Source organism: Apium graveolens, chromosome 2 (assembly GCF_009905375.1).
Source record: "Apium graveolens cultivar Ventura chromosome 2, ASM990537v1, whole genome shotgun sequence".
NCBI classification, from domain to species: domain Eukaryota; kingdom Viridiplantae; phylum Streptophyta; class Magnoliopsida; order Apiales; family Apiaceae; genus Apium; species Apium graveolens.
This window is the reverse complement of record NC_133648.1, coordinates 265641542-265654547: the sequence shown is the minus strand read 5'-3', so window position 1 is coordinate 265654547 and position 13006 is coordinate 265641542. Positions and strand designations below refer to the sequence as shown.

The following is a 13006-nucleotide window of genomic DNA, read 5'->3' as shown; positions in this document are numbered from 1 at the left end:
TCTAGTTCATCAATAGTTGCAAACCTAGCCTATTGGTAGCTCCTACCTCAGCTACGGCGGCATCAACGCTTCCAGAAGACTGCGGAACGTTTTCTAACCGCTTGCGAATCGGGAGCTTGGTCCTGTTCATCTTTTCTATCTGTTGTTATGTGATGAAAGAAGAAAGCAATGGTGAGCAGCAAGCCCACCAAAATAATATGTATAATGATTAACAATATATGAGCCTTCTCATAGTACTCATGAAAGTCTTGGTCAAAAGAAATAAACCAAGTTTGATATCTTAATGCGATGAAGTCGCAAAATATTCAGTATATATACATATATACTTTTCAAAATCTTGGAAGTCCTCTTCCATGCATAATATACACAGAGTTCCAGTTTATAACTGTATAAAAATATCGTTGCAAGGTGATCTCATATATCTACCCTTGTCTCAACGTTTTTCTGAAAATCTTTGATATGCATAAGATAATCATTAACTAGATATAAGTTGAAAATATGAAGTTACAAGATACCCAAATATACTTATATCTTTTCCAAATATTACTTGAACTACCACCGTTCAAGTTATAATCAGTTCAAAAGTTCATCGCATAGATGAGACTACAAGACAAGATTTGAATAGATTCAATCTTTGAATATCATTATAAATAATGAAGTTACGAGATACTTCATTAAATCCCGATATATATATACACCTATATATATACATTTCATACACTCCTTGAAAACCTCTGTTATGAAAATTATAAACAGAGTTGCAATATCCAATGAATTTGGAAAGGAGAAAACCTTGGCATAAACCTGATATCTTGCTGATCAGGCAAAGATACCAATAAGTAAGCTTTTCTACTAGTAGATGGACGAATTCCCCACTGGTCATCACCCTGTTCGCAATAGGACCTTATGCTGGACTGCCACTCAGCCACTTTCGCATTTGATGGACTCCCACTGATCCACTTACACTATCATGGACGCCCACTGAGCCCATGTTGCTTATGCCGACTCGATAGATGGACTTACTTCCCGAACGTTGGGTAAGTAATCAATTCATTTACCAAAACAGCAACCTCGTTGCGAATATAAAATACACCACAGAGCCGGATCCCTCAGGTTTTGAGCAAGTATTTAAATCCCCTTTAAAAGGAAGATCTTAAATATAAAAATGAGTTTTGTGATACGCTCTAACTTTTAAAAATCATTTTGAAGACTCGAAAACACTTTAAAGAGTGTTTGGAATACTGCTGATTTAATAAAGTAAATCAGTCCCGATATATTAGAAAATATCTGAATATTATTTTTTAAATAATATTCCCATATTGATAATCCTTATAAAATAAATTGAAGTAGAAGCTGTAAAACTTATACTTGAAACGAGTATTAAATAACCAAGATATACTTATTCGAAAGTACTATCTTTATTTGAATAATAAAAAAATAAGTTTGATTATCGAACATTATTCTTTAATAAAATAAAGAATATTAAATAATACGCGGAGTCATAATACCTCGAATGAATATTATAAATAATATTCATTAAATAAATAAAGGAGTCATACATCCTCAAATGAATATTCGAAATAATATTTAATAAATAAATAAGCTGAGTCATAAGCCCTCGAATGAATATTCGAAATAATATTCAATAAATAAAATAAGCCGAGTCATAAGCCCTCGAATGAATATTCGAAATAATATTCAATAAATAAATAAGCTGAGTCATAAGCCCTCGAATGAATATTCGAAATAATATTCAATAAATAAAATAAAGTTATCGAATAAACCTTATTCGATTAATAGTTTTGAAAACTATAACCATATATATATAAAATATATATATTATACTCGGGAACATCGACTCCCGGTTTAGAAATATGTTCACCTTTTTATCCCCTATACTAAGGGTAACTCAAATACCGCTTATCTCTAGCATAGGTATTATGCAACTATAAGCATTTTAACCAACAGATATATAATTCAAGAATATGAAACAGGCATGCATATATATCCTATCACATGCTACAATATATCGCAAGAATTTGCTAATAACAAATATGCATTTATCGCAAGATCATGCATATACACATATACATCACAACAACAGTTATACGGGTAGAAAACTTGCCTGAGCGACTGGGGGTTACAATGGCTCGGGACGAGTCTGGTAACCTATAAACAACAAGTAAGTTGGAATTAAACCAAAGTCACTTGTAAATCTATACATTAACCAACTTAGACTCTAACGCTCGCTTTGCGCTTACTGATTCTCTTAAGTCACTCGAGTACCCTCGGCTCCACCATCTTTAATAATTTTAACCATTACGAGTATTAAGGCGATTCATTCGCGAGTGTCTTACCAACTGCCTATTACACCTTACATAAATGTTTCATACTTCAATTAGTCCTTTAAGGTCTTTAACCTATGTTTCAAAGTAAGGCGAGGGGTAAGGGTTCGTTCGCGAAATGTCGTTACTTAAAACGGCCGTTTCTCCTAAACCGTTCATCGGAATCCAACGAACCACATATCAAAACGAAGCTCGTAACATGAACTATCTAAACATGGCAATGGTCAAAACCTAGCAGTGGGTTCAAGGGTTCTGATGTTAAGAACAAAAACAGTCTACGGTAAATCGGGCATTACGACGGCTATGTTTACGCGATTACCCAATTTTAAACCACTCCAAATCATCTCACAATCAACCCACAATCACAACCCAATCAAAACTCCATCCATACTTTATCATAACAGCCCCAAAAACTCAACATTAACAATTTATACTATTCTTTATCATGAATTTAAACTACACTTAAGTTCATTAATCAACAACCAAGATTTACAACTCCAAAAACATCCCAAAACCAACTAATCTCTACATACACAACCATCAAGCCTCTCATGAACTAGAATACTCATATTATGCTCTTAACATTCAATAACAAAGCTTGGTTAAGAGATTATACCTTCCTTGAAGCTTCTTAACACAACACAAGAGCTTTGAATGCCTAAAGAACCTTGATCCTTGCTTGTATAACCTTAAACTTTCATAAAAATTCAAGAAAACTAAAGTTATTTCTTGAAGGTTACTATTCACCATCTTCTTCCTTGATTTATTGGAAGAGATTGTGAAGGAATTAGGAGCTTGAACTTATAGGATATCCATATCTATGTACAAGGAACCTTAGATAATTACCTTGTGATTTAACAATGCTTGGAACTTGATTTTTGGAAATTTCTTCTTTGAAAAAGAAGAAAAGCCGAGAGCAAGCTTGGAAGAAAGAGAGATTTTTGTGTTTTTGCTTTGATTTGATTCTTTGGTTGGTTGTTTTTGATTTGTTTTTAGGTAATTACCTTTCTAACCTTGACTTTGTGTGGTTATAAACCAACCACATCTCCTTCCTCCTTATGTCATGCTTATGTCATCATGTGATGTCATCCTCCCCTATTTGTCCTCTTCTCATTGGTTGGATGACATCATCCCCTCTAATCTCTTTGATTAACTTCCTAATTGTTTGCCTAATGACCGCTGATCTGTTATACGGTTCGCTTAACTTTCATTTTCGTTTATCGTTTGAGGGATCATACCCGGGATCTTATTACTTGGGTTTCCTTAACCTTTCTCAATACATTATAATCCTTTTATGATCCTCTCTTATAATCCTTTAATTTAAATCCTTTTTATCCTGTTACCTTATACTTAATTCTTTCCGTATCTAGTGGATTTCCGGGAAAAATCAAAGTGTTCGGAATTGGATTCTGACGATCTTTACATACACTTATATACCATATAGAGTACTAATAAAATCTCAGAATATCCATAACAGAACCCCTACATAGTGTGGCATGAAAAGTTTTCTCATTCAGCTAAAACACTATTCATAAGGGTTACAAAAAGTTCAAAATTTTGGGGTTATTACACTTCACAATCTCTTTCAATAATTCATGGAAGAAGAGGGTGAATAGTGTTTTCAAGATCTTGAAAATTTTGATCTTATGTTTTTGTTTAGATATAGCTTTTGTAAGGGTTTTCAAGGGTGGTTTCAAGCTCCTTAGTTACTTCTACTCACCAAGGAAGGTATAATCTCATACCCTAGCCCTACTTTTGAATATTTAGAGTTTTTATGTTTGGTATGGTTCATGAGAAGCATGATTCTTGTATACTTAGAGTGTGGGTGGAATTGTAATGAGTTTGAGTTGTAAATCTTGGATTATTGGTTAATGAACTTAAGTATGACCTTTAGTTCATGTTTGGGGATAGGATAAATTGGAAAATCTTGAGATGTTGGGGCTGTTGTAGTAAAGTATGGATGGATTTTGGTTGTAATGATGATTGTGGGTTGTTTGTGGATTGTTTGGAATGGTTTAAAACTTTGGTAATCGCGTAAATATAGCCCTCGTAATGCCCGATTTCCTTAGACTGTTTTAGTTCTTAACTTCAGGACCCGTGAACTCACTGTAAGAGTCTGACCATTGCCATGTTTAGATAGTTCATGTTCCGAGCTTCATTTTGATATGTGGTTCGCTTGAATCCGATGTACGGTTTAGGAGAAACGACCGTTTTAAGTAACGGCCTTTCGCGAACGAACCATTACCCCTCGCCTTACTTTGAAACCTTGGTTAAGGCCCTTAAATGACTAACTGGAGTATGAAACAATTATATAAAGTGGATTAGGCAGTTGGTAGGGTACTTGTGAAAGAATCTCCTTAAAATTCTTAATGGTTAATTTATTAAAAATGGTGGAGCCGAGGGTACTCGAACGACTTATGTGATTCGTTAAGCATAGAAGTGACCATAAGTGAACATTAAGGTTCAATTGGTTAAAGTCTAGTTTCTTAAGCGACCGGGTTTAATTCCGACTTATGTTGTTGTTCATAGGTTATCGGACCCACTCTAAGGTTAAGTCTATCCAGGAACACTCAGGCAAGTTTTCTACCCGTTATACTGTTGTTGTGATGTATATATGTATATGCATTATCTTGTGATAAGTGCATGATTGTTATTAGCAAATCTTGCGATATATTGGAACATGCTGATATGGTATATATGCATACCTGTTTTGTAATCTTGATATCTAATTGTTGATTCAATTGCTTATAAGTTGCATAATACCTATGCTAGAGATAAGCAGTAGTTGCGTATACTCTTATTATAGGGGACCCAAAGGTGAACATTTTTTTAAACCGGGAGTCGATGTTCCCGAGTATAATATATATATATATTTATATATATATATATATATAGTTTTCAAAACTATTAATCGAATAAGGTTTATTCGATAACTTTATTTTATTTAATGAATATTGTTTTGAATATTCATTCGAGGACTTATGACTCCGCTTATTTTATTAATGAATATTATTTTGAATATTCATTCGAGGACTTATGATTCCGCTTATTTTATTAAATAATATTCTTTATTCTATTAAAGAGTAATGTTTCGATATTTCAAACTTATTTTCGATTATTCAAATAAAGATCGTACTTTCGTATAAGTATATATTTGGTTATTTATTATTCATTTCAAGTATGAGTTTTTAAAACTTTTACTTCAATTATTTTTATAAAGATTATCTTTATGGGAATATTATTTAAATAATAATATTCAGATAATTTCTAATATATCGGGACTGATTTATTTTATTAAATCAGCATTACTCCAAACATTCTTAAAAATGTTTTCGAGTCTTCAAAATGATTTTAAAAGTTAGAGCGGATCCAAAAACTCGTTTTCAAATTTAAGATCTTCCTTTTTGAAGGGGACTTGAATACTCGCTCAAAAATCTAAGGGATCTGGCTCTGTGGTGTATTTTATATTCGCAACGAGGTTGCTGTTTTGATAAATGAATTGATTACTTACCCAACGTTCGGGATGTAAGTCCATCTAATTGAGTCGACATAAGCGACAGGCCGAGGTACGGTCTATCAAAGTGTAAGTGGCTGGGTGGCAGTCCATCAACGCGTAAGAGGCCGGGTGGCGGTCCAGCACAAGGTCCTAATGCGGCCAGGGTGATGACCGGTGGGGGATTCATCCATCTACTAGTAGAAAAGGTTACTTATTGGTATATTTGCCTGATCAGCAAGATATCAGGTTTATGCCAAGGTTTTCTCCTTTCCAAATTCATTGGATATTGCAACTCTGTTTATAATTTTCATAACAGAGGTTTTCAAGGAGTGTATGAAATGTATATATATAGGTGTATATATATATCGGGACTTAATGAAGTATCTCGTAACTTCATTATTTATAATGATATTTCAAAGATTGAATATATCCAAGTCTTTTCTTGTAGTCTCATCTATGTGATGAACTTTTGAAACTGATTATACCTTGAACGGTGGTAGTTCAAGTAGTATTCGGAAAAGATATAAGTATATTGGAGTATCTTGTAACATCATCTTTTCAACTTATATCTGGTTAATGATTATCTTATGCATGACAAATATTTTCACAAAAACGTTGAGACAAGGTTAGATATATGAGATCACCTTGCAACGATATTTTTATACAGTTATAAACTGGAACTCTGTGTATATTATGCATGGAAGAGGACTTCCAAGATTTTGAAAAGTATATATACATATATACTGAATATTTTGCGACTTGGTCGCGATAAGATATCAAACTTGGTTCATTTTTACTTGACCAAGACTTTCATGAGTACTATGAGGATGCTCACATATTGTAAATCATTATACATATTATTTTGGTGGGCTTGTTGCTCACCCTTGCTTTCTTCTTTCATCACACAACAACAGATAGACAAGATGAACATGACCAAGCTCCCAATTCGTGAGCGGATAGGAAACGTTCTGCAGTTTCCTGTAGGCGTTAATGCCGTTGTAGCTGAGGTAGGAACTACCAATAGGCTAGGATTTCAACTTTTGATGTACCAGACTTATGTATACTTATGAATTGTAATAATGGCAAAGAATATGTAAATTTATTCAGAAACCCTTTTAAGGTGTAATGGTTTATAATTGTGGAATACAATGACTTGTGTAATTTTTGGATATTCAACTCTGAGACTATAACTTGTGGTGTGTGTATAGTGGGGTCACAGTACACAGTAGTTGGTTGATAATTAAGATTAAGTATTATTAAGGGAAATGGAACTCGTGACAACCTGGATCCCCGACCCCGGATTTGGGGGTGTTACAAAACTTGTGATTGTTTTGATGAAAGATAAGTTATGGTTATTGATCTAGTATCGAGAGTATATCTGTTAAGCATCCTACACATGCACATTTCTGGTTTGTGAGTTGATTTGTGAGATTTATTCGAACTCTGTTTAGAGTCATTGAATTCTTAGAGGCGTTGGCTTATTCATTTGGTTATAGTTAATCTGAGGGGATCGATTGCATTATTATTTAGTTGCATTTTCACGTAGTTTCATTCATGCATTTATTTTGTTTTTAGTGTTGAGTATGTTTATGCTTGAGGACAAGCATCGATTTAAGTTTGGGGGTGTGATAAGTGGATTTTATATCTACCTGGAACGCTTCATTATAGGCTTAAATTGGTGTTTTGGACTCAAATATCTGGTATGTTTGATGTGTTTTTGTGTTATTGCATTGCAGGGCACTAGTTAGAGGAGGAAAGGGCTTTATAATGATTTTATGCATATAAGAGAATCTCGTTATCTTCGCGTGGATAGTTGAATCGCCTAATTCTGACGAGCAGAACTCAAGATACGGCCAAAAGAAGAATTGTCAGATAATCACAAGAAGGCTGGCGCGCCCACGCCGCCCTTTTTGCCCCAGAATCCTGTTTTGAGTGGAATTTGATGATTTTAAGAGTCCAGGTCCACTAGAACTTATATATAGTGATACAAAAACATTTTTAACAACAAGGAGCCAAATGAGAGCATTGAGAAGACCTAGAGAGCACAGGACGACTACGGACAAGAAGACTTTTGTATTCTTCAATATAGCTGATACTTGGATGCTTGTTTTTTATTTGTCTTTGAACTCTAGTACACTTATATTGTTTATTATCATGTTTTTATTGGAACCCATGGTGACGAAGAGTTCGATTATGAACTAATCATCGTCATGGGGTTCTAACGGATTTATTTATGAATTATAATAGTTAATTGTTTTATAATCCTTTGTGTGTGGTAATTTATGATTTCCTAGTTTGGTTGTTTTTATTCGTCTTTAATGCCTAGCTAACATCTAAGATTGTTTTTTAATCTCTATTGAAGCGATAGTGAATATAGAGGTTTAGAACTTGCCATGCTAGCATAGGTTTATGTATGAATTGACATGCATAATTCGTGGGTAATTTTAACCATCTTATTCACCCTATGTAATCACAATAGATAACTTGCTCTTAAACCATTATGTTTTCAATATTTATAGACATATTGGGACTAAGAATAATTGGTGTATATTCAACTTCTATCTTAATTGTAGATGTCTGATAGTAGGGTATACGTATAACGAAAGTTAGCGTATACTAGTTTCGTGTTATGTGATTAGTTGTCATCACCATCACATGCTAGGGTTAAAGAACATAACTTTGAATAAAGTATTTAATGAAGTTAGAATCCCATGTTTATTCTCATATAAGTAATTCAATTGTAATTTTCTTAGTTAATGTTATTTAGTATACTCTCCTAGTTAAATCAAAACTCATTTTGTTATTTGTCTTTGCATTGAACGATAACTATATATTGTTGTATAAGTGCATAATCTGAACTTAACCTAAACCAGTCCCTGTGGGAACGAACTTGACTTATATCTTATACTACTTGTGATCGCGTACGCTTTCGTGTATTTTCACGTTTGAATTATAGCGAACATGAAGCAAAGTGAGCTGGATTTATAAGTCATTATGGCAGATACTACTCAAATGAATAATGCTCAGCGAATGGCTCATGCTAAACTGCTTGAGAAAATTATGGCAAAAATAGCTAGTGTTTAATTTAATTTATTTATAAACTAGCCGTTGGAAGCTAGTGTTTGTTTTTATCTGTCTGTAAACTAGCTATTGGAAGTTAGTATTTGTTTTTATTTGTTTGTAAACTAGCTGTTGGAAGCTAGTGTTTGTTTTTATTAGTTTGTAAACTAGCCGTTGGAATCAAGCTGTTGAAATATATTACTTTTGACATTCTATATAAACAAGATGTGTTGGTACTTTCAATTCACATCAAACACCAACATGAATCAAACACCAACATTAGAAAGTTTTTCTAAGGAATTCACTGAAGAATTCATTGAAGAGTTCTGCGATGATGCTAAACACAACCGTCGACTCGAGCTTTTTCAGAAAATTTATGGACAAAGCTCAACAACATCCACACCTCGTCAAAGTATTTACAGAAATCATGAAGCAGGTCATCAACGTCTAGTAAATGATTATTTTTCACCGAATCCGGTATACCCAGAAAATATATTCCGACAAAGATTCCGTATGGGAAGACATATTTTTCTTCGTATTGTGGATGCTATTTCAAATTTTGATCCATATTTTCAACAAATGATTGATGCAGTGAGAAGGAAAGGTTTATCACCTTTATTAAAATGCATTGTGGCAATGCGTATGTTAGCATACGGTGTCTCTGTTGATCATGTTGATGACTATATTCGTATTGGAGAGAGTACTGCGGTTGAATGCTTGAAAAAAAAATTCTCCACTGTATGTACGATATTTGAGGGTGAATACTTATGAAAGCCGAACGTGAATGATGTGCAACGTCTATTACAAATGGGTGAATCTCGTGGTTTTCCTGGTATGATGGGAATTATTGATTGCATGCACTGGCAATGGAAAAACTGTCCAAAAGCATGAAACAAAATGTTCATAAGTGGTCACAAAGGAGTTGCAGCAATTATACTTGAAGCAGTTTCTTCATCTGATCTATGGATATGACATGTATTTTTTGGAGTTGCTGGATCAAATAATGACATAAATATTTTAGATCGATCACCGGTGTTTGATGATTTGCTACAAGGTCGTGCTCCAGAGGTAAATTATATTGTCAATGGAAATAATTATAATATGGGATATTACTTGACAGATGGAATCTATCCTGAATGGTCAACATTCGTCAAAACAATATCTCGTCCACATAGTGAGGAAAAAAAAGTTATTTGCAAAATATCAAGAAAGCCAACGGAAGGACGTTGAACGAGTGTTTGGTGTGTTACAGTCCCGTTTCACCATTGTACGTGGTCCAATACGCTTCTGGGACCGAGCAGATCTTCGGAGAATAATGAGAGCATGCATCATAATTCATAACATGATTGTTGAAGACGAGAGCGACACATATGCCATTCCATTTGGTCCTCTACCAACCTATGATGATACAAAAAATGGCTTGCCGGAACCAAATTTAGTGGAAAAACCTTTTGTGCCGTATGAAACATATGTTCAAAACAGTATGCGGATGCGTGATAGGCAGACACATCTTCAGCTAAAAAATGACCTTGTTGAACATATCTCACAGTTTCATAATATTGTTAATTTTTTAAAAAATTGTAATGTTTAATTTTAATGTATTTTTATTTCATGTTTTAGTAATATGCTATATTTTAATTATATTTTTTTGTCTTATTTAATTAGCATATTTAAAATTTTAATCACTTTTATTTGATTATTATAATTTTAAAATTATTATTTAATTAAAATTTTAAGCTAGTACAATCGAGTTATATTTGCAAATTAAATAAATAAGTTAATAATTGCATTAATGAGTTAATGTATAATCAAATTAGTGCTATTAAATCTAACAAAAAAGAAATTATTACAATTGAATAAACAAGTAGAAGTATAAAATATTATAAAAATAATTTTAAAAGTATGATGAAGTGACCCCTGCATTGGAAACGCTCGTTCATTCATTCTCAGGGTTACATTAGCTTAGGTGGACCTGAGAATGGGGTCCGTTAAATTTTGAAAGAGACACTCCCATTGTGGGTGCTTTTAAGATCTACTCATTAATAAATGAGCTGAATACAAATTTGCTACGAATAATTTGAAAGGAGCCAAACTCGAGCCGAATTCGAATATAATTGGTTTGTGCATTCGTAGGTCGTATACTCAACCAATCTCAAAATAAGATTTATAACTTATAATTTTAGAAGTTACATAATTCTGAGATCAAATCCTAATCTATAACACACTACGCACTTGTTTCTTCTTCTTATATCATTTTATTTATTTTTCAATCAAGTTTGACGATCATATCCAATTTTATATTTAATAATTGAGACATTAATAATTTTAGAAGTCATAAATTATTTTTCAAATTGCTGATGTTGAATTTTTTTAAAAGTTTTAATGTTTTACTTAAATTTGTTTTCTTAAATTACAAATTTTATTTAATAGTATTTCTAAAAATATGAAAAAATGGAAACAAATAGATCGTGATGTTAGCGTTTGATAATTTTTTTACGAAAAATTTAAGTGTTTAATTTAACATGTAAATAAATTTTTTAAAATAATTAAATAATTGATAAATAATGAGATAAATTTACAAATATTAATTATTAATATTGTTGTGCAAGACATGCTTGTATAATAACAAGACTAAGTCACATTGACAATTCTAAGATTTAGTTGTTTGATAATCAATTTTGTATTCTGTATTATATTTCTTGAGTCTGTAAAAAGGTTAGAAGATTAGACCGAAGGATTTTTCTGTGAACAGATTCAAGCTAAGGAATAAAACTCTGAAAGAAGATCAAGCCATGATCATGCCTCATAGAAAAGTGTAGAAACTTGGAGTTTAATAGAGTTGTTCTATGAAAAATATTTTAAGTCAAGATATCGACAAGTCACATATAAAGTTATATAGAGAAGTCATTCGAGAAGTCCATAATGACTTATCGAGAAGTCCAAAATGGCTTATACAGAAGTTTCAGAGATATCGACAAGTCAAATAAAGATGTAGAGAATTGAAGATATCGACAAGTCATTTATGCATGTAGAAAACTCAGATATATCGACAAGTCAAATGAAGATGTAGAGAATTAGAGATATCGACAAGTCATTTCTGCATGTAGAGAACTCAGAGATATCGACAGGTCAAATGAAGGTGTGAAGAATTGGAGATATCGATAAGTAAATTTCTCATATAGAGATCTCAGAGATATCGACAAGTCAAAATGTGTATATATAAATTTCAGAGATATCGACAAGTCATTTCTACATGTAGAGATCTCAAACATATCGACAAGTCATTCCATATGCAAGGATCTAAAGACCTCGACAAGTCAAGTATACCTACAGAAAACTCAGAGATCTCGATAAGTCATTATACTTATCGATATGTCACTTCTCTATAGAACAAACTGGAGATCTCGACATACTTGTCAAATACAGAATGCAGACGAGTTCAAGATTCAAGATTATCAGTCAACAAACGATCTATTCACTAGATTGAAAAATCTACAAAGTAGCTGAAAGAATATAAGATCAAGGGCCAAGATTAACAGGACAAAGGATGGTCACAGACCTGTAAGATTCTGCACAAATTTGCTAAGTTAGAAAGAAAATAGTAAAAAGTTATTTTAGAAAGTAGTTTAGTACATTTTAGTGCAAGTCTTGTAAACCTGTGCTGCTAGTCTATAAAGTATGCATTGGTCCTTAGTTCACAAGTAATAAAGAGATTCAAATTTTCTTGTATTCTCTTAAGATAGAAGACGAGTTCTTATATTTTTAAAAACACAGAATTTGTACCAAGACAAACTTAATCAACACAAATTAAGTGAATTTTGAAAATACTGTTCTTGTTAATTTATTTCTGTAAACACAATATTTCTGTAAAATCTAAACTACTTTTTTTATCGTAGGTCCTACGGACTCACGCAATAGCCTGAAAATATAAATAAGTTTAAAAAAGTAAAAATTCAAGAAATACATTCACCACTCTGTGTTGCAATCAATATCTAACAAATGGGTGTTTTTCACATATTTCCTCGAAGGAGTAGAGTAACTTGAAGATATGTGTAGTTTAATGTGTTTAACTTAAAAAATAACTTATAACATTTTACTATTTTTT

At 32.7% G+C, this 13006-nt stretch overlaps 1 protein-coding gene across 1 annotated transcript; it reads left to right on the top strand.

The window, feature by feature from the left end:
* Positions 1-9162: 9162 nt before the first annotated feature.
* On the top strand, positions 9163-10492 carry LOC141700495 (uncharacterized). Its single transcript, XM_074504237.1, has 2 exons — positions 9163-9639; positions 10022-10492. The coding sequence occupies exons 1-2, from the start codon at positions 9163-9165 to the stop codon at positions 10490-10492; spliced, it is 948 nt and encodes a 315-aa protein (XP_074360338.1).
* Positions 10493-13006: the final 2514 nt, after the last annotated feature.